At 54.8% G+C, this 20,974-nt stretch overlaps 1 protein-coding gene across 14 annotated transcripts; it reads right to left on the bottom strand.

The window, feature by feature from the left end:
* Positions 1 to 250: 250 nt before the first annotated feature.
* LOC140655759 (uncharacterized) lies at positions 251 to 20,961 on the bottom strand. 14 transcript variants are annotated; one of them, XM_072870624.1, is made up of 13 exons: positions 20,440 to 20,590; positions 19,662 to 19,990; positions 19,436 to 19,546; positions 16,289 to 16,379; positions 13,596 to 13,717; positions 12,307 to 12,405; positions 11,790 to 11,930; positions 10,567 to 10,760; positions 4,616 to 4,817; positions 4,216 to 4,338; positions 3,674 to 3,826; positions 3,106 to 3,236; positions 251 to 770 (listed from the first exon to the last, which is right to left on the bottom strand). In XM_072870624.1, the coding sequence occupies exons 1-4, from the start codon at positions 20,576 to 20,578 to the stop codon at positions 16,293 to 16,295; spliced, it is 666 nt and encodes a 221-aa protein (XP_072726725.1). In that variant the 5' UTR covers positions 20,579 to 20,590; the 3' UTR covers positions 251 to 770; positions 3,106 to 3,236; positions 3,674 to 3,826; positions 4,216 to 4,338; positions 4,616 to 4,817; positions 10,567 to 10,760; positions 11,790 to 11,930; positions 12,307 to 12,405; positions 13,596 to 13,717; positions 16,289 to 16,292. The 14 variants fall into 14 exon arrangements, 12 of the variants coding, with proteins under 12 accessions (XP_072726725.1, XP_072726720.1, XP_072726726.1 ...); XM_072870619.1 differs by having other exon boundaries at positions 252 to 775; XM_072870625.1 differs by lacking the exon at positions 251 to 770 and adding an exon at positions 1,040 to 1,115.
* Positions 20,962 to 20,974: the final 13 nt, after the last annotated feature.

Raw genomic sequence — 20,974 nt, 5'->3', positions numbered from 1 at the left:
GGACCGGCTGCTCCTTGCTGGAGGCAGCTGCCTGGGGAAGCCCCTTCCTTTCACTCCTCAGCCAGCTCCCACAGGCAGGCATGCCTAGGCAGCCCCCTCCCCACGTAGAGCCCCTCGGCACAGCAGGGCCAGCCCCATCCTCAGCCCTTTTTAAACCCTTGGCCCAGCCCCAGCCCTTTTTAAACCCTGGGCCCAGCCCCATCCTCAGCCCTTTTTAAACCCTTGGCCCAGCCCCATCCTCAGCCCTTTTTAAACCCTGGGCCCAGCCCCATCCTCACCTCATGGGTCCCACCTGTGCTGCCCCGGGCCACAGCTGGAGCCCATCGGGAACAGGGGGCCAATTACCCCAACCCTCACAAGTCAGACACAGCCAGCAACCTGGCACCGGCACGGGCAGACACCACCACCGAGCTGGCGCTGCCGTGGGCAGATGCTGCCACCAAGCTGGCACCGGCCTGGCAGGCTTTATTTTACAGCCCAAAGCCAAGGTTGGCCTCTAAACAAGAAAACATGTGAAAGCACCCTTACAGGATGCCGGTCGGGTGGTGTCCATGATAGCTCTCACAGCCTCCCACGTAACAGACAGCTCCCCTGTCCGGGACCATGTTTGGCATGTCCCAGGCCCTCCCCGCACCCATGCTGAAAATCAAACAGAACAATTAAGGACTCCGCTTCATCGCCTCGGCCTCCAAAAGAAGCTTCCTTCCTCTGCTGATGGTCGACACGGATATCCTCGTGCTGTTCCTTGAATGCGGGCTGGCCTTGGGTGCCTGTACTGCCAAAGGAAGCGAAAAAGATCATGCTCTTGTAACGTGCTCCATCATCCTCTTGTTCTTCAAGAAAACAAAAGAAAGCTAGCATCCCCATTGCTACGTAACAGAAGTTTGTGCAGGAGACGGCTGAGCCCATCCCCAGAAATGGAAAACTCTGCTATGACCCTGCTTTGCCTTTTGGCGACAGCGCCCGCCATCGGTGTGCCCCAAACAGGCGAGGTCCCGTTTGGGCTGGCATCCGCCACAAACAGGCAACGTCCCCTGCGGCCTGGCATCCGCCACAAACAGGCGACGTCCCATTCGGGCTGGCGTCCGGCACAAACAGGCGACGTCCCCTGCGGGCTGAACAGAGTCAACTGAACAGAGTCTTCAGAAGAACTTAGTTGTGCATTCAGTTTACAAGTAAATCCCACCCAAGCAATGCTAGGGGGCATGCTGGCATAGAAAGGAATTCACGAGTTCATTTAGTATTTCCAGTGGAACATTCCATAGCTTGTAAAAACAGCCTTAAAGTCTTTTTCCCTGTTGCACCAACAACGCTTATTTTAGTTCTGCTTAAGGGGTCCCCTACAACTACTTACTACAGCATGTGTGGCTCCACTATCAATTAAAAAAATCTAGTCTTTCATTCCCCAGCTTGACTGGAACCGGAGGATCGTCTGGGGAAACTTTCATACATTCCTCCGGCCCCCTTCGGTCCAACCCAATCTCCGTCATGACTCCAACGGCTTCTTCTGTCTCTCTTTCCCGAGATGACTCAGACGGCACGGACAATCTTTTTTCCAGCGGCCCTCTCGCTTACGATTGGCACGCCGATTCATTCCCAGGGGAATGTCGTAACCATTTCTACTATTATTGCTACGGCCCCTTCCTCGCCCACAAAATTCACCTCGTGTATTTTCTCTCCCTTTTTCTTGGTCTTCTGTCAAGGCAGCCAACAAAGAAGCTTGCGGCGTTACTCGTCCCCGCTTCTCCTTCTCTCCTGTTTCCTCCCGACTATTACGTACCTTATACGCGACTGACAAGAACCGCGAGATTGTCATGCCATCCTCGCCCTCTACCTTTTGTAATCTCTTTCTTATATCTGCTGCCGCTTGACCAATAAACGGCGTGTTCAATAACTGTAAATGGCTATCATCTTCCGGATCGAGATCTGATTAGATAAATTCTTAGGCTTTTGCACTCCATGTTGAATCCCGTACACAATTAACTTTGGATATTCCTTTACCCTCTGTAATCCCTCACACTTGTGTTTGGATCCCACTCCGCATCCTCTTTTGGGAGGTACATAATGGTATTAGGCACCCCCCCACGCACACACACATTGTTGGACCAGTCCCTCTCTAGCCTTCTCTAAAATTGTTCTCCTCTCCTCAGGGGTAAACAAATATTCTAGGAGAGCCTGTACATCTCCCCAGTTAGGATTATGAGTCGTGATTAACAGTACTATACATTCCCTCTGGATTGTTTCGATAGGATCTGACTGCCCGTTGCCAGCGTAACAAATCAGAAGCGGTAAAAGGTACGTGTACGGATACCGCTCTTCCTTCAGGCCCTAGAGCCTGCCTGAGGGGAGCTTGAACTATCGGTTTCTGTCCCCTTGTTCTTTTAGAGACAGCACTCACAACTCCATTATCGCTTGAGCTATCAGATTCTGGCTGTTTTGGAGGAGCTACCAACAGCTGAATATCCTCTTCCGAATTTTCCCATTCGATACAACGAGGTTTTCCCTTTTTCTCTTTTAACGCATATATTCCAACCTGACGTTTAGAATCCACTAAACCGCCTTTCTTCCTAATATCCCAATCGCGTCTTAACGAAAAAACCATATCCACGTAAGGCATTTCATCCCAGTTTTCCGTTCTCCGACAAAACAACATTCGTTCCGATATAGCGTTATATTTCAAGGATCCATCCTCAGGCCATTTTTCACCATCTTCCAATCGAGATCGTGGCCACCGTTGATTACAATATCGTTTTAGCCGATTCTTAGTGGTGGGATCTCCCCCAAATTTATTGCAATGCTTCAGGATGCATCCTAGAGGAGAGCAAAGGGGTGCCTCCTGGGAAGCAGCAGCGCCCATACCGGTACCGAAAAACCCAGCATTTCTACACAAACCAGAACGAGGGACGTCTCCCTCTGTTGAACAGGACGGCGTGTAGAAACAAACAGAACTACGCTACTGCCACCTATCTTTCCTGCTGCGTCTTATGCAGAGCCCAGAACAGAACAGAGGGTGCCTGCTTCCCGAGAGGTCTTGCCCCTACCCCCCTTTTCTCCTATCCCCCAAAAATACCTCTTTTCACTAGCATTGCACCGTTGTGTCGCCACCGCCCGACTGCAGGAGAGGAGCTGAAGGAGTCCCCGGTCGACAGGTCGGTGCGCGCCGGAGTCCGCTCAGGCCTCTTCTCCCCGTCGGACGCGGCAAGACGAACCGGGCGAGGCTGTCGGCTCGGTCCCATCTGGGGTGCCAAAACCGTTATCCCACAAGCGTGAGGTCGCTTGCCCGGTGCGCGAGACGCCAATATACGCACAGGGCAGAGGTATGTTTATTTCCTGTCTGCGCAGAGATGGGCGCTAGGCGGTAGCTCCACAAAGCTAGCACAGAGTTCGGTCATACAAGTACAGTATTTATACGGTCTAGCTATGCATATGCATAAGTAATCACACAAAGCAGTTTTCTATCGGTCTACATTTCTCTTATTTCAACTTAAAGCTACAGTGCTGCTTTAACGTGCTGCGCACGCTGAGCGGTGAGGGCTCTCTGCTCCGGCCGGGGTCTCCAGCTCGAGGGGTGTGACTTTTAGGATGATAACGAGGATAGTTTGCGGGAGGGTGCTTCTTATCACGCTCCTACTAGTTGTTTCGGATGGTTCCCTAACCATTTTAATTAGCTTACCTATTTCTTCAGGATGTGCTTCTCTCCCAAGGACAGTAATTCTCGTTTAGACGTTCCGCTTTCCAGCTTGCATCCTCCTTATCGGCTTTACCTAAGCCCCGGCCTTCCACCAGCTCCTGGTAGACGACGCCGTTAGACTACAACACGACCGTTCTTTGACGCCAGTCAGCGGGATCGGAATTAGGAACAGAAAGAACAGGACAAGCTAAACACCCACACGAGCCTCACATCCCTAAGAAATGATTAAAAAAACCCAAACGACCCCCATTTTACATTGCATTGCCTTAGGGACTGCCTCCTTCAAGTGCCCGGGCGGAGCGGTGGAATCAGTCACAGAATTCACTTGCCTGCCAGGAGACAGCCCTTGTCCTCGCAAGGCAAATTTTTCAAAACAGCGTGCTATTTTCCCATTTTATCAACTACAGCGGGCTTGCCCTACCAGCACGAGTTGAGGACGTTTTCCTGTGGGTTCATTTGACACTCCATTAAGTTTTTAGCAGGCGCAAGCGACCAAGCGCGAGATAGAAAGTAAGCCAAGATACCGGCTGCCGTACAAAATTTCTTCAAGATTGCGCCTGCGGGAATCGCACAAAGCCCACGACGACTGAACGAGTATGTCGGAGGCCCCCCGGCAAACAGCGCCGACGTTTCGTGAAGCTCTTTTCCTGTCAAGAAAAGGACCTTTTAGACGGTATCTCTGTTGGAATTCAGGCTGCTTCCTACTCATTCTGGCAAGTTCGCTTTCACAGAAACCCTGAGACCTTCAACCACCAAGCAACATTGGTAATTCTTGCTCTCTGCCTACGGGGAATTTCAGCGAATCAGAACACTACTTCAAGCAAAATTCCGGGTCTGTTTCACGCAAATCAAATATCTAAGCCGTGGACAGGTGTCTGTAGAAAGACGACGACTTTAAAAGATAAAGGGAAGTAGAGTACTCACTTTTCTGAAATGTCTTCCAGTCGTTCCATCGATTTAGCAGCCCAACCCAGCCGTCGAAATTCCGGAGCAACAGAGAGAACGGTCGCAGGTCCACGCCGTTCTCCCCTAGCCACAGAGCCTTCCGCTTTGCCCATTCCCGCCGACAGCCAGAGCATCGGCGCCGTAGCACCTTCGGAATAACGCACCTCCCACAGCTACGCACCTTTACAAAAGAACCGAGCAGCGTGTAAACAAACATTGCAACGGTTGCGGTAAGGGCTCAAACAGGGATGCCGATGTTATCACTCTGAGATTCAACAACCACGAAAAATGTCATTTTGCTCCAGTATTACAGGAGTTCATTGACTAGTGTCAAAAAAAAATTTTGTTGAAAATACATTGTTTGAAGCATGATTCCAAATGCAAACGTTAAGCAATTCTCGTGAGTCTTGAACTGAGCGGCATTCAGGATCTGACTAAAACAATGGCGGAACGGAGGGCTAGAAGCCCAAAACTAACTCACCATCCCGGCAACTATGGGAGACTTTTGGTGACTGTGGGGGAACTGAGCTTGGGAAGCTTTGCCCAGTCTGGCAACAGAAAGCTAAGGCCCTGCAAACACGGTACGTTTAACCAAAAAAAAAAAAAGGGGGGGGGAATATGTTGTTTTGTAGTTCCTCTGCTTTCTACACAGAACCAAAGCAGTTTTAGTTCAGTAACGAATGTTCAGACTTCCACACGGCACTCTTACAAACATCAGCCACTGCTAATAAGCAACGGATGTAGTGGGTACAGAGAAACCTCCTGTCCAGCAAATGCTTTAAGCTTTTCTACGTTCAAGACTTTACTTCCCAGGTCCCTGCAAAGACCCTTACTCTGCCCTGCCCCACCCAGCCCGTTCTATTTGGAACGATTGCTGAAAAACACGACCATTCCACAGCAAGTAAGCAAGTGACATCCCGACCCAGAGCTTTCCCTTACAGGACAATGCCAAAGCCAAGCCCAGAATTTTTACTTGCCGATGACCGGCAGCGTGCGAGAGCAGAGCCGGACGCGAGGACTCCCCTCCGGGACGGCAGATCCGCTGGTGCGCGCACACGCATGCGCGGTGCCGAGCTGCAGTTCCGGCTTCCGACCCTCCCGACGACCAAACGTCAGTACCTCAGGGGGGGAGCCGCGCATGCGCGGTGGAGCATTTTCCCGAGCTCGCCGCTGCCACCGTGTGGACAAATGTCGGTACTGCAGCTGGGGAGCTGCGCATGCGCAATGGTGCTTTTTGGTGCTCTCTGGTGCCGCCGTGTGGACAGAATGCAGTACTGCAGCTGGGGAGCCGCGCATGCGCGGCGGTGCATTTTCACGAGCTCACATCTGCCACCTTGTGGACGAAGATCGGTACTGCAGCCGGGTAACCGCGCATGCGCAGTGACGGAGTTTCGAGCGCTCGCTGCTGCCGCCCCGTGGACAAACGTCGGTACTGCAGCATGGGAGCCGCGCATGCGCAGTGGTGCCATTTATTGGTACTCGCTGCTGCCCCCATTTGGACAAAAGTCGATACTGCAGCTGGGGAGCCGCGCATGCGCGGTGGTGCCTTTTCCCGGGCTCGCCTCTGCCACCGTGTGGACAAATGTCGGTGCTGCAGATGTGGAGCCGCGCATGAGCAGTGGTGCAATTTATTTTCGTGCTCGCTGCTGCCGCCGTGCGGACATAATGCAGTACTGCAGACGGGCACCCGCGCATGCGCCGTGGCGCATTTTTCCCCCAGCTCGCTGCTGCCGCGGGATGGACAAAATTCAGTACTGCAGCCAGGGAGACGCGCATGCGCGGTGGCGCATTTTCCTGAGCTCGCTGCTGCCGCCGTCTGGACAAGTCGGTACTGCAGCTGGGGAGGCGCGCATGCGCACTGGCACAATATTTTTTTTGTGTGTGCTCGCTGCTGCCGCCCGGTGGACAAAGTTCGGTAATGCAGCTGGGGAGCCGCGCATGCGCGGTGCTGCATTTTTCCCGAGCTCGCCGCTGCCACCGTGTGGACACGTATCGGTACTGCAGCTAGGGCGCAGCGCATGCGCAGTAGCGCATTTTTCCCGAGCTCGCTGCTGCCGCCCGGTGTACAGCAGTCGGTACTGCAGCCGAGGAGCCGCGCATGCGTAGTGGTGCAATTTCTTGGTACTCGCTGCTGCTCCCGTGTGGACAAAAGTCGATATTGCAGCTGGGGACCCGCGCATGCGCAGTGACGCAATTTTTTTCGTGTTCGCTGCTGCCGACCTGTGGGCGAAGGTCGGTACTGCAGCTTGGGAGCCCCGCATGCGCGGTGGTGCACTTTCCCCCAGCTCGCTGCTGCCGCCCCATGGACAAAAATCAGTAATACAGCCAGTGATCCGCGCATGCGCAGTAGCGCATTTTCCGAGCTCGCTGCTGCCGCCGTTTGGACAAAAGTCGGTACTGCAGCTGGGGAGCCGCGCATGCGCGGTGGTGCATATTCCCGAGCTCGCTGCTGTCACCGTGTGGACAAAAATCGGTACTGCAGCTAGGGAGGCGCGCATGCGCAGTGACGGACTTTCGAGTGCTCTCCGCTGCCTCCCTGTGGACAAGATTCAGTACTGCAGCTGGGGAGCCGCGCATGCGCAGTGGTGCAATTTTTTTCGTGCTCGCTGCTCCCGCCGTGTGGACAAAATGCAGTAATGCAGCTGGGGAGCCGCGCATGCGCCGTGGCGCATTTCCCCCCCAGCTCGCTGCTTCCGCCCGCTGGACAAAAGTCGGTACTGCAGCCAGGGCCTCGCGCATGCGCGCTGGCGCAATTTTTTTTCCGTGCTCGCTGCTGCCGCCATGTGGACAGAGATCGGTACTGCAGGTGGGGTGCCGCGCATGCGCAGCGGCTGACTTTCGAGTGCTCGCTGCTGCCGCCACGTGGACAAAGATCGGTACGGCAGCTGTGGAGCCGCGCATGCGCAGCGGCGGACTTTCGAGTGCTCGCTGCTGCCGCCCGGTGGACCAGGGTCGGTACTGTAGCTGGGGAGCTGCGCATGCGCAGTGGTGCATTTTTTCCGGGCTCGCTGCTGCCGCCGTCTGGACAATAGTCGGTACTGCAGCTGGGGAGCCGCGCATGCGCAGTGACGGACTGTCGAGTGCTCTCTGCTGCCGCTGTGTGGACAAAGTTCGGTACTGCAGCTGCGGAGCCGCGCATGCGCCGTGGTGCATTTTCCCGAGCTCGCTGCTGCCGCCGTGTGGACAAGAGACCGTACTGCAGCTAGGGAGTTGCGCATGCGCGGTAGCGCATTTTTCCCGAGCTCGCTGCTGCCTCTGTGCGGACAGAGGGCGGTACTGCAGCTAGGTGTCGCGCATGCGCGGTGGCGCTTTTTTATGCTCGCCCCTGTCGCCCGGTGGACAAAAGTCGGTACTGCGGGTGGGGAGCCGCGCTTGCGCAGTGGCGCAATTTAAAGTGCTCGCTGCTGTCGCTCAGGGGAACAGGGTCGGTACTGCAGATGGGGATCTGCGCATGCGCGGTGGGTCTTTTTGGCTCGCTGCTGCACCCCAGTGGACACATGTCGGTACTGCAGCCCTGGCGCCGCGCATGCGTATTGGCGCATTTGTGTTGTGCTCTCTGCTGCCGCCCGGTGACCAAAACTCGGTACTGCAGCTGTGGAGCTGCGCATGCGCGGTGCCGCATTTTCAGGTGCTCGCCGCTGCCGCCCTGTGGACAGAACTCGGTACTACAAGCTGGGGAGCCGCGCATGCGCGATGGCGCCTTCGCCCGACCTCGCTGCTGCCGCCCTGTGGACAACAGTCGGTACTGCGGCTGAGGAGACGCGCATGTGCGCTGAAGCATTCGTTTTGTGTTCGCTGCTGCCGCCCGGTGACCAAAAGGCGGTACTGCAGCCTAGGAGCCACGCATGCGCGGTGCCGCTTTTTCGTTGTGCTCGCTCCTGCCGCCCCGTGGACAAGCGTCGGTACTGCTGGTGCGGCCCGGCGCATGCGCGGTGGCGCATTTTCCCGTGCTTTCTACTGCCGCTCAGGGGAACAGCGTCGGGACTGCAGCTGGGAAGCCGCGCATGCGCGATAGCGGTTGTTTGGGGTTTTTTTGTTTTTTTTTTGGTTTTGTTTTGTTTTGTGCTCGCTGCTGCCTCTGTGTGGACAGAAGTCGGTACTGCAGCTGGGGAGAGCTCGCTCTGCCTTGTTGCCATTTAAAATTTCTTCGTATACATCCTCTTTTTATGCACTTTTAAACTCCTTGTTTTAGTCATATATATGAGTTCTTTTTCTATTTTATCACCCTATATATCTCGATTTAGATTTTTTTCATATTCTACCATCCTTTATATAATAGAGTAGACAGAGGGGTTTCTTGTCAAATCTTTTTACGTATATATAAATAAAATTTTTCAATATACATAAAAAGGAGAGATTTTTCTCTGCTTCAATGCCTCACACCCCTATTTACAGTTTTTCATTATTTAATCCCTCCCCCACCAATTCTCAGGCATTTGGGGGCTGTCACCCCCCTTTCGGGGGGGGTGAACTGTCCCGTGACCCCCCCCTCCCCCCACTCAACCTGCTCCTCTGCCACATCACCATCGTCCCCCCCAGTGACACTGGGGTGCCCCAACAGACATCATCACTCCCCAGCCTCCCCTCTTCTTCGTCACACCCAAAAGACAAACAAAACAAGGGAAACTGCCCCAACTGCCACCTCCTTATGTCACCGAAATCGGGAATCAAACTCCTTAACACCAATGTAGTATTAAGAAGCAGGCATTCTTTACTACGGCACCGGATGCACGGGGGATCGCTCCACCTAGCGCGCATACCGCAGGTTACATCAGCCGAAACTTATATTGTCCAGTTACATACATATGCATCAAGTTTCCTGGAATGATAATGCATATTCATTCTATTTCCCGGAACTAATTATCATACTCGCGTGGTCATTACGCACGCGTCCTTGAGCTCCGAGGGGCTTCCGTGGGGGTCTCTGGTGGTCCTTGGTGGCCGTACAGGTGTGTCCTTTAGTCGACCCCTTCTTCTGGACACGCGCAATCCCACCTTGCTTATGTAACTTGCTCCCCTTCTTCATGGTGCATGGTTCCTAACAACGATTTGGCACCCTTAGCACAAACCAATTATTCTAACCACCCTTGACTCTTTGTCAAGATGGGCTGGGGCTGTACTGGGAACGTAGCAGCATGACCGTACTACTCCTTGTCCAATTGTCTTTGGGCATAGTAGCATAGCCATAGCCATAGGTGTACAAACACAATATTAAAGCATTGTCTAACCTGCTCCTATCTCTATGTTGCTTAGTTACAAAAGAACAAACAATTTTGGTTACATCTGGTTACACTTACTTTCATCAGGCCATTTACATATGTACATGCCCCACCAAAAAAGGGGAGCTCCGCTAGAAAAATAAAGGGGGGGGCAGCCCCCCCAGCCCCTGTCCCGCAGCCTGGCAGCCGCCCCACGCCATAGGGGAGCGTGCCCGAGGACGGTGCCACGTCTCTCGCTCGGCCTCTGCTCCGCCATCTTCCCCCTCCCTTCCCGCGCTGCGACGGGCTCCCCAGGGCAACAAACGGCCCCGGTCCCTCTCGGCCCCGGGCTCTCCCCACCACCTGCGGGGCACCCACCGCACACAGAGCCAGGAGCCTCCAGCCACAGGGCTGGCCCCTGACCCTCACCATGCTTCACGGCCCGCAGGGAAACCTGGCCGGGGGGATCTAGGGAGCACCACCAGACGCTTACAGCAAGACCGCTGAAAAACAAAAACCCCACATTCCCTTTCAGCACATGAAAAAAAAACAGCACAGCAGAAAGTACAGGGATTCAGTCAGAATAAGGGATAGGAGAGGAGCTGAGCTAAAGCAGGATTCTAGGGAAACGGGTCCGCTCCAGATACAGCGCACGCTTTAACAGCTACACTGACTGCAACGCTTCAAATCCCTATTGAGACCAAGCGGTAGGATTTTCAACACCTTCTTCACCTAAAAGTGAACGCTCTTGCTGCTCTTGGAAAACGCCTCATCGCTTCCTTCCAGCACTGCTGCAGGGAGACAACCCGGTGAGGCTGCAGGACAAGGCCGGACCGTCATCAGAATCTACGCTTACGGATCCACCACAACGGCTACGGCCCTCGCGGCTGCTGCTGCTGCACGTCTTGCTGGCTCGGTCAAGAAAGCTGAAAGGGAAGTGTAAACCTTTAGAGAGTAACATGGAAAATAAAGAACACATCTCAGTAATTCACTCTACGCTAAAAAGGTGGCCGTATGTTTATATACATCCAACAACAAGACTTACACTAGAAAAGCATTTGAGTTTCCTTTTGCATTCATTTACCTTGCACAGCTGGGATACCGTTAAACCATCTCTCTCCAAAATGCACGGTTATAACGTGACTGGGGGGGGTTGTGCGCTATGTCCCTCCTAGTGACATCTGCCCAGCTGCGCTGCCCAAGAGAGACGCTACTCAAGCGCCAGGGAAACGCGCCATGGAAAGAGAGGCAGAAATAAAGCACTGCAGAGCACGCCGTCAAAATACTGGGGAAAACCCCGTAACGTTCAGTTGCCTCTCTCTTGAAACATGGAGAACAAATACCTCACTGCTGAAATACACCTCCTAAGTTGCATGCCACAGCTATTGGGCAGTTACAGTTTCAACAGTGCCAGTCGCTTTGTCAATGACACCATTTTAACTTCTGTTTAAAGTTCCAGTTTGATAGAAAAGTCAGTGAGATAAGAGATCCCCCAGACGGTTTCACTGGGGGGAGGGGGGCGTAGAAATCAAATCCCCAGTGCTGCAATACATCAGGCTACCAAAAGGGACCGGCAGATTTGCTAATGCTTTTGGCTGTAACCGAAGCATGCAGAGGAACGCCTTTTGATCATATCTCGGCTGTTGCAACCGAGAACCAAAGACCAGCGATGCCATCAACTTTTGGAAGACGTGCTGGGCTTGGGTCCTTGGAAGGAAATTGACTTTTCTGGGTGTTTTTAAAGAGAGTGAAAAGTCTTGCTGCTGATGACTTCTACTGGCACGTCCAGCCGCTCCGATGGGAAGTTCATCAAATGCAACTTCTTTGAATGAGAAGGACTGCCAGTCGGGAAAATCTCTTTCCAACTGAAGTCAAAAATTACACACCGTAGCTTCAGGAAAAAGGACCTTCTCGAAGCAGTAACTCACCAAAACCACATCACTGGCGGTACTTACAAGGCTGCTAACGCTTCTTGGGAAAGCCTGGAAAACACGCAGAAGCGACGCCCATTTGTCCCGTTTTGGCCACGTCTCTTCTTTGACCTTGACGGCTTTTCGTACGGATGCTAGGATCGCAGTAAGGCTTTTCAAGTACTGCTACAAGATATTTTAAAACCTTACTGACTGAAAAAGCAGAAAGTTTTTCCCAGGAAAACAAAGGCTCTTTCTTCTGAACAGCTGAACTCTTCCCAACAGTTTCTTTCCTCTTTTGGTACAAAATTATTTTCACAGTATCATTTCATAGGAAGCGCACAGAAACAGAAGATTACGCTTTCGGGAAGAGAAAAGAAACGGAGGGAAGTCAGCTTTGCGCAGGCACGCTCCAGAACACGCCTTTTTCTGTCTGTAGTATTTGTGTTGAAATACTTCACAGAAAAACTACAGAAGGAGAGTTGGCACATTCTTCACCTTAACTTTCAAGTCCCCGCTACGAGTACCTTAGGAAAAACGCAGGCACACATCGTAGACGTACCGTGGACTTGCAGACCACTACGGATCCTTTCCGTCCGTCTTGCACTTTCCTGGCAGAAGAAAGGGCGACCACGGCGAAATGGTGGCAGCTGACATTCTGCTGAGAGAGGAAAAAAAACCCTTTAGCATAAAGCTGGGTAGGAATCTAAAGCTTCCTTTTTTGGTGAAGCTTGGTGAAGACTACAACTGAGCAGAGGAAAAAGTGTTTTGCATCATCTTCGGAACAGTTGACGATACAGGCCGCTAGAGCTTGTGCACTTTTTAGACAACCGTGCCTTTTTTTGACTCACGGGCAGCTTTGGTTTGCGCAGCAAAAAGACGCAGCAAAAAGCGCAGCAAGAAGACGGCACGCCCTCAGACCCAGAGCGCAACCCTCCGGATGGCCACACGCCCCTCGCTGTTTTGAGGGGGAGCCGCCGAGCATCCCTGCGAGCACAGCTGCACGCGCAACATCACTTTCACCTACGCTGATTTCAGCGGATGTAGTTTCTGAAGCTTTACACTGAAAACCGTATCTTGACACTTCGCCACAGGAGAAGCGATCCGTAACTAGAACCCCACAAAAACCTTGAAACACCACTTGCAATCCCACAGCAGCGACAGCTTCAGAACTATTTAGACCAGGAACAAGGGAGAAAAATAACACCGCTTCATCGCGCGCACAGGAAAGCGGCAGAGAAAAGGGTCAGCATTCGTAGCCCTCACAGAAAACAGGCATTCTCCTTCCCTTCCTAAAGCCCTCTGTTGGGTCTAAATACCGCAGCACTACCGTGGCAGTATCGAGAGCAGGGAACAACAGCCCCGCCGCTGGACGTTTACGTAGCGGCATACATAAACAGAGGGACACGTTTTGCCACGCACAACCCTGAACTTCCTGAAAATTCACGTTTACCAAAAAGAGCCACTTGGAGCATACTGCCCAGCAGCGTTTGGCAATAAAACTGCCATGTGGTGGACCCACGCAAATCGCTCGGTAACTTGCTATTTGCTTCCCGTTGTTTTTCTTCCTTCGGAAATTCTACTTGCGGCCAAGTTATTCACTACGGCTTCAAGCATTGACCTTCCTGGGATTACCAGCACGTCTACACAGGCAAGTAACTTACCTGCTCTTCTACCATTGTCCAAATTCCAATTACAGTCATGAAAGAGGAGTGAAAGAGAAGAAAAGGAGAGCTCAGGCAGCAAGAGAGCTCTGCAGGCTGCCGCCACTCAACGTCGCGCTCCTCCTTTTAAACCACGCACACGCGCCCCCCCACAAAAAAACAGACCAAAAACCCCGTGACCTTGTACCTTTTTTCTTTCAGAGCTCATCCCTGTCTCAGCACGCCGTCTTGTCAAAGCGTGAAGTGCAGATGATCTGTAGCCCAATGACATTTGCGTGCGATGGATACGTGTTCAGAAGGAGTCCAGATCTGTAAGACAGGTGCCGTTTTGGTGGTTTTAATAATCATCACTCGAGTGTATCGATGGACACGTTTGGGAGGAAACTAACTGTTGTGGTTTAGCCCCAGTCGGCAATTAAGTGCCACCCAGCAGCTGGCTCACCCTCCCCCCCCCAGGGGGATGGGGGAAAGAAGCCAAGGAGCAAAAGTCAGAAAACTCGTGGCCTCAGATAAGAAGAGGTTAATCATTGGAACAAAACAAGAAGAAGAATGAATTATCATGAGAAGGAAAACAACAAGAGAGCAAGAGAGGAACAAAACCCAGGAAAAAACAAGGGATGCAACCCCTCACCACCTGCCGACCGATGCCCAGCCACTCCCCCAGCAGCGATCCCTATCCCCCGGCCAACTCCCCCCAGTCTCCATACTGAGCGTGACGCCAGATGGCACGGAATAGCCCTTTGGCCAGCTTCCATCAACTCTTTTGGCCGTGTCCCCTCCCAGTTTCTCGTGCGCCCGGCAGAGCATGGGAAGCTCAAAACTCCTTGACCAGTGGAAGCATTTCTTAGCAACAACTAGAACATCACCGTGTTATCAACATTATTCTCATCCTAAAATCCAAAACACAGCACTATACCAGCTACTAGGAAGAAAATTAGCTCTATCCCAGACGAAAACAGGACACTAATTCCCTTTTAAACGTAGCGTCTCCTTGGGGGAAAAAAAATGTGTTAGAGACAGAAAAAAAAAAAAAAGACAACTCAGGGCTCCCAACCACCACCGAGCAGTGGGGAAATTAACGAAAGTGAAGACAAAGAGCAGCAACGCTGTAATCCTGATCACGGACTTCAGAGACCCTCCAAGTCTACACCTCAAGCCTAGGAATGACTAGTCCTGTTTTGGAAGGACAAACTTTTTTTACATAAAACTCCTAGACTGAAGGCTCCACGGAAGAGAATGCGGATTGACCCACAGCACAGCATGCCATCAACACTCTAATGAAAAAAAAAAAAAAAAAAGGAATAAAAATCAAGTTGAAATGTCAGTTTCCATCACATTTCACTCATTCTATTTCTACTGGCATCTAGGTGCTCCAAAATTAACTCTGACACCATAGGTTACTAACAATGTAGTTGTGCATATAAAAAGAAAAGGCTCTTGCCAACTTGCCCATAAAGTCAGTCTGAACAAACAGAAGAGAAACACTTGACCCTGAAGAAGGTAACAGGCAGCTCTTCATTTATCCGAGATGAAAGTTCTTTCTTTTACCCGAAAGGAAAACCTTCGGAACTGCCAAGGGACCAACCCAGGAACGAGGCACGCTCTGTTACCCGCAGGTCTTCATCACCTTTTCTGCACTGGCAGCAGATTTGCCTTTTCTCTGGGTTTCAGGCGGAGCATCTGTAGCGTCCCTGAACTCGCAAAGGTTTCTCCCTGCTCCCCCGGCCCCATACGCGCGATTCCCTGAGCAGCAAGCGGGACCGACCACGCGGGATTTTCTGCACGTGACGCCGAAGGTGACACTGGGAAAAGAGGAGGCAAAAAATGATCCTGTTTGTCACACCCAGCCGACGGGGAAAACACAGGGGAGGGTTCTGCCAGAGGGGCCCTGTGGAGCCAGGCCGTGCACCCCGGCAGCTCCAACCGACCGGCCCCTCTCCCCTTTGCCAGGTACCGGGGAGAGACCGCTGCCTCCCGCTGCCGCCTCGCCCGCGCCCCCTCGCAGCGGGGCTGCCCCAGGAGAGCCGGGGCACCCCCACCTCGCTCCCACCCCCAGCAACGGGACCGGGAGACGCCCTCCACGCAGGGAGGGGTGCAGGGCGTGGATTTAATCCCCGAGGGAAGAGGCCAGGCTCCCCGCTGGCAGAAGGACTGCTCGCCTCCCTGCTGCTCAGAGACGCTGGCTGGGGACAGCCCTGCCTGCGCCCGGCCGCTCTGCAGCCCTGCTGGGAGCGCAGTCCGGCTGACGGATGCTCCAGCGAATAGACGCTCCGGCTCATGGCCGCCCCCGCTCAGCTAACGTTGCCTCTGGCTAACGCACGCTCCAGACAGCGGACACCCCATCTCCTTCCAGCTCCTCCTCGCTACAGCTCTGGCTAACCGAAGCTCCGGCTCCGCACCGAAGCTCCGCTGGATTTCAGCTCCTTCTCCTTACGAGCTCCAGCTATTTGCCACAGTCTGGGCTTTCGACAAGGTCGGAAAGCGGTCACTGTCAGAACTTGAATATGACTATTAAACATCACAGCTAGACGCTGTGGAAATACCGATTCATCAGTTTGTACGATTAAGTACTTAAGAACTATTCTCAGCAGCGTACAAAGAAGAGCTGGGCTCCAAGAGGGCGTGTGGGGTCTGAAAAGCACCCTTCCCCCCCCAGAGGCCACCTCAGACCGAGAGGCTGGCCCGGGGCACGCCGGCCTCCCGAACTCTGGGCTCCGACGCGACCAGACCCCCACCCTCCAGGGAGGGTCCGTGCACCCTGCCCACCCTCTGCTTTCCCCCGCAGCCCCCAACGCCCTCCCCCCGCCCTGCGCAAACAGCCAAACTGGCTTCTGCTTTGGGCCCCCAAACCGGCTCCCATTTCTGAGCCCACAAACCCACCTGCTCAGCCTGTTCTCGAGTCCCAAAAATGCAGCACTTCACCTCTGCTCCTCAGCCCAAAAACGTACCGCTCGGTCCCCTCTGGCAGGTCCTGAAAACGCACGACTCAAGCTGTTTCTCAGCCCCAAAGTCAGCCACCTCAGCCTCTTTTCGAGCCCCGAGAACACAAGACCTGCTCTCCATTTTCAGGCCCCAAACCAGCTCACCCTCTCTGCTTTCCGACCCCTTTGCGGTCCCCATGCGTGATGCGGCGGGGTGGGGGAAGCGGAGCCACCCCACAGCCCTGCACCCCCAGGGCCACACGTGCACTTTTGGGGAGCGCTTGGGCACTGCGGAGGGCCCAGCCCCACACCTCTGCAGGGCCGCACCAGCACAGGCAGGGCATCGCTTTATCACGGCTGCTTCCGGCTCGCTTTCTCCGGCACTGGTTTGGGGTGCCGGGCCCGCACCCCAAACCCCCACAGCCCCAAGCACCCCCGCGGGGAGCCGGGCCCAGCCGCCTCCAGGAACCCCCGCCCGCCGCAGCCGCGGCCCTTCCCCGCCACTCCGGCCACCGGCACCCGCCCGGCGCCGCAGGAGCCCCCCGGGCCGCCGCTGCCCGACCTGCGCCGGGAGCGGCAGAGGCTGCCCAGCTCCACAAGCAGAACCTGAGAGCCAGATGGGGCTGCCCCTACTCCCCCCCGCTCGCACACGGGCTCGGCCCCAAAACCCCCCGACGAACCCCAGGAGAGCGCTCGGCCCGGGGCTGCTTTTTCCCCCGCCAGTCCCAAGAGAACAGAGCCTGCACCCGCCCGCGGAGGCTCCGGCCAGAAGATCCCACATCCATGGCCCGCCGCGCCCACAGCCCCAGAGCGCGCCCGGCCCCTCACCCACCGCGCGGCTATTTAATACAGCGACAGGGAGCAGGACAGAGGACTGCAAAGAGAAAAATAAGACAAGGGAGAAGACTGAGTTGCCGAGAGAGAAAGAACGGCCAAAAGAAAAGGTCAGAGAGGTAGAGAAATCAAGAACAACAGGGACGAGGAGCCCTGCAGAGAGATGGAGCAAGAAAGTGCAGGGTCAGCGAGCAGGACAGAGGGATAGAGAGGTGGGGGGGAAAGGAGAGGAAGAAGAACAGAGGAACGTGACGGCGACAGGGCGCAGGACATACAGACAGAGAGAGAAAAACCACAGGGAACAGGACAAAGGGACTGGGAAAGCAAGAAAGGGTCAGATTTGTACAAAGAGACCAAGAAGGAAAAAGAAAAAAAACAGCCATGGGCTAGAGGACAGAGGCAGAGGAAGAGAAAAAAGGCCCAGGGAGCAGGACAGAGAAGGAGAGAAAGGAAAAAAGGGAGAGCCAGCTGGACGGGGAGGTATAGCAAGAAATGACCGGACAGGCAGCAGGACAGAGAAATAAAGACAGAAAAAACGGGGCAGGGAGCAGGACAGAGGTGGGGAAAGAAGCATTGGGGCAGAAGGATAGAAAGAGAAAAAAGAAAGACAGGAAGAAGGATGGGGGATGACAGAGAGGGGGAAAAACAAGGACAAGGAGCAGGATGCAGACTGTCAGAGAAAGACAGGGACGGGGAGCAAGACAAGGTGATACAGAGAGAGAAAAAAGGGACAGGGAGGCGGGACAAAGTGAAAGACAGGCAAAAGTCAGAGACAGGCAGCAGGACAGAGATGGAGGGGGAAAAGCCTAGGATGGGCAGCAGGACAGAGAGATGGAGAAGGAAAAAACAGCACTGGGCTGCAGGACAGAGATGGAGTGAGAAAAAACAGTGACAGGGAGCAGAACAGAGTGACAGAGAACAAAAAACCAAAGAGGGAACAGGGCAGAGAAATGGGGGGGAAGGCAAGGAGGACAGAGAAAACAAGAGAGGGGTGAGGGGATAGGGAGCAGGACAGAGAGATGGAACAAGAAAGGAAAAAAGGACAGGAGACAGAAAAAAGGGAAAGAGAGACAAGGACAGGGAGAAAGACAAAGGGATGGAAGAGGGGAAAAAATAGCGATGGGCCGCAGGACAGAGATGGAGGAATTCAAAAATAGACACAGGGAGCATGACAGAATGAGAGAGAAAAAAGGGACAGAGAGCAGGACAGTATTGGAGGAAAAAAACAACTGTGATGGGCAGTGGGAGAGAGATATGGAGAAAGAAAAAATGCTGAAGAAGAGAGAAAGGAAAGAAGGGACAGCCAGCTAGACAAGGGGATACAGTTAGAAAGAATGGGAGAGGGAATGGGACAGAGAAAGAAAGACAGAAAAGACAGCGAGAGGAAGCAGGGCAGAGGGACAGCAAGAGGAAAAAAAAGGGACAGGGATCTGGACAGAGATGGAGAAAAAGTCAGCAGGGACAGAGGAAAAGAGACAGAAGGAGCGACAGGAAGCAGGGCAGAGAAAGAACAATCAGGACAGCAGCAGGATGGAGAGGGAGAAAAAAACCTGGGATGGTCAAGAGGACAGAGAGGAACATGAATATGGGCAGGGAGCAGGACAAAGGGATATAGCAAGAAACTACAGGACAGGAAGCAAGACAGCGACAGACAAGAATAATGACGAGAGAGAGAAAGACTGAGATTGTGAGAAGCACAGGGGGTTGGAGAAAGAAAGAGCCCTGCAGAGAGACAGAGGACAAAAAAAAAAAAGGTCCAGGGAGCAGCACAAAGGGTCAGAGAGAGTAAGAGATGAACAGGAAGGAGGATGGAGACAGCGAGATACAGAATGGAAATAAAACAGTGACAGTGAGCAATACACAATGACAAAAAACCAGCGACAGTGAGCAAGACAAAGGGACAGAGAGAGAAAGAGAAGGAAGGAGGGAGAGAGATAGGAAGGCAGGGACACGGAGCTGCATGTACAGGTGCAGAGAGGAAAAGAATGCCAGGGAACAGGCCAGAGAATTTGTGGGGGAAAAAGAGACAGATGCAGATCAGGACAAAGAGATGGAAAAGGAAAAAAAAGCGATGGGTGCAGGACAGAGACAGAGAATGAAAAAAAAGAAGGAGAGGGAGCAGGACACAAGAACAGAGAGCAGAAGATAGGTATAAGGAAGCCAAAAAAACCCCAAATCACAGCAGTGTGGGAAAGAGAGGGGGCCGGGGAGGGACAGGGAAGGACTGGGTCGCACAAGAGGGGCGACAGGGCCCCAAGGGCCCGGGACTCACCACAGCTCTCGCTCTCGGCACTACCAGGAGACTTTGCCAGTTCAGACGCTTCTTGTCTCCTTCCCTCCTCCCTTCCTCTTCTGTAACTCCGGTTGCTTGGCTGTCCTCCACCTAAGAGAATATGTGGATGTCTCGTGGCTCTTACAAGATGAGGCTTGCTAGACAGGTAGCCTCACTCGCCTGTACACTATGCAGCTGTACTGCGCTTTGGGTTATTCATACAGACCCTACGGTGCACGCTGGCGGCCTCGCCTGCTGTGGACGACGAGGAGGGATCCTTCCTCACCCGGAGAGGCAGGCTCTCTCTTGCCTGCAGCGGGAGGCAGCTGCTGGCCGGCCGGCCTTCGATCTCTTCTTCTTTAGCTTTCTCTGGTCTCTCCAGCTTCAACCGCGGCAGCTCCCGTCCACAGCCAGCAAGCGCTCCGCCCGTCCCTTTTCGCCCCCACGCCGCGAGGAGAGCCAGGCCAGGCACAGACAATCCACGCAAGCCTGAGGCGGGTGCCGTCACCGGCAGCCCCAGGGGAGGAAGGGACGACCGTGTGCTCAGCGCAGCCTCTGGGAGAGGGAAAGAAGAAGCAGACACCGTTATTACCGCAGATCACCCCCGGCTGAAGCCTCTCCTTCCGCAGGGGCTTCTCGAGACGCGCGGAAGGCCAGCTTGCCACTGTCATGGCAGGGCTTGGGGGCGACCTGGGGCTACGGGACAGGCTTCAGGGGAGGGGCTGGAGCTGGGGGCAGCTGCGCGTGGGGGGGCAAGCGGGGCCGGGGAGGCTCAGGGGAGCTCTGGAAGCGGGGAGCCGCCCGGCGTCTGCGCCTGGGGGGGTGTCCGCCTTCTTCCCCTCTCCCCTTCTCTCAGCTCTCGGGCAACTCCCTGGGGCTGCCCTGACCCAGCTCGCCTCCGGCACACCGGCAGCCTGCCGCAGCGGGCACTTTCAGGCTTCCCGTCCCGCAGCCAGCGGGCAGAACACACCCCCGCGCCCGCCAAACGGGCTCGCTCGCCTTACCGCTGCCCCAGGACGCCCGCCGCCGCCGAGACCCGCGCCCAGCGCGCCGCCATGCCGCTCCCGGGCACCGCGCATGCGCCGGCCGCCGACGGCGCGCCGGAGGGGCCAGGGCTGGCGCCCGAACGCCGGGCGGCAGCATCGCGCTGCGGCCGTGCCGCCGCGGCAGCAGCGGAGGCGGCAGCAGCGGAGGCGGCAGCGCCGCTGCGCTCCTGTGCGGTGTCGGCGCTGCAGTACCGCGCCGCGGCACCGGCAGCAGCGAGCACCCGGCGGGCGGCGCGGACCCAGGGGCGGCACCGGCGCTGCAGTTCCGCGCCGAGCGCCCGCCGGCAGCGTGCACGCGGTGCGGCGGCAGCGGCGGCGTTTCCTTACCGGGAGGCAGCAACGAGCGCGGCGGCGGCGCTTCGCAGGCACCGCGGCACCGCCTTGCCGTTACCGGCGGACGGCAGCCGCGGTGAGCACGGCGGCACCCCACCGCACATGCGCGGTGCCGGACCTGCAGTACCGCGTTTCCTCCGCCAGAGGGCAGCAGTGAGCG

The sequence above is a fragment of the Ciconia boyciana genome, chromosome 8 (genome assembly GCF_034638445.1).
Source record: "Ciconia boyciana chromosome 8, ASM3463844v1, whole genome shotgun sequence".
Lineage (NCBI taxonomy): Eukaryota > Metazoa > Chordata > Aves > Ciconiiformes > Ciconiidae > Ciconia > Ciconia boyciana.
This window is presented reverse-complemented; position numbering and strand designations above follow the sequence as displayed.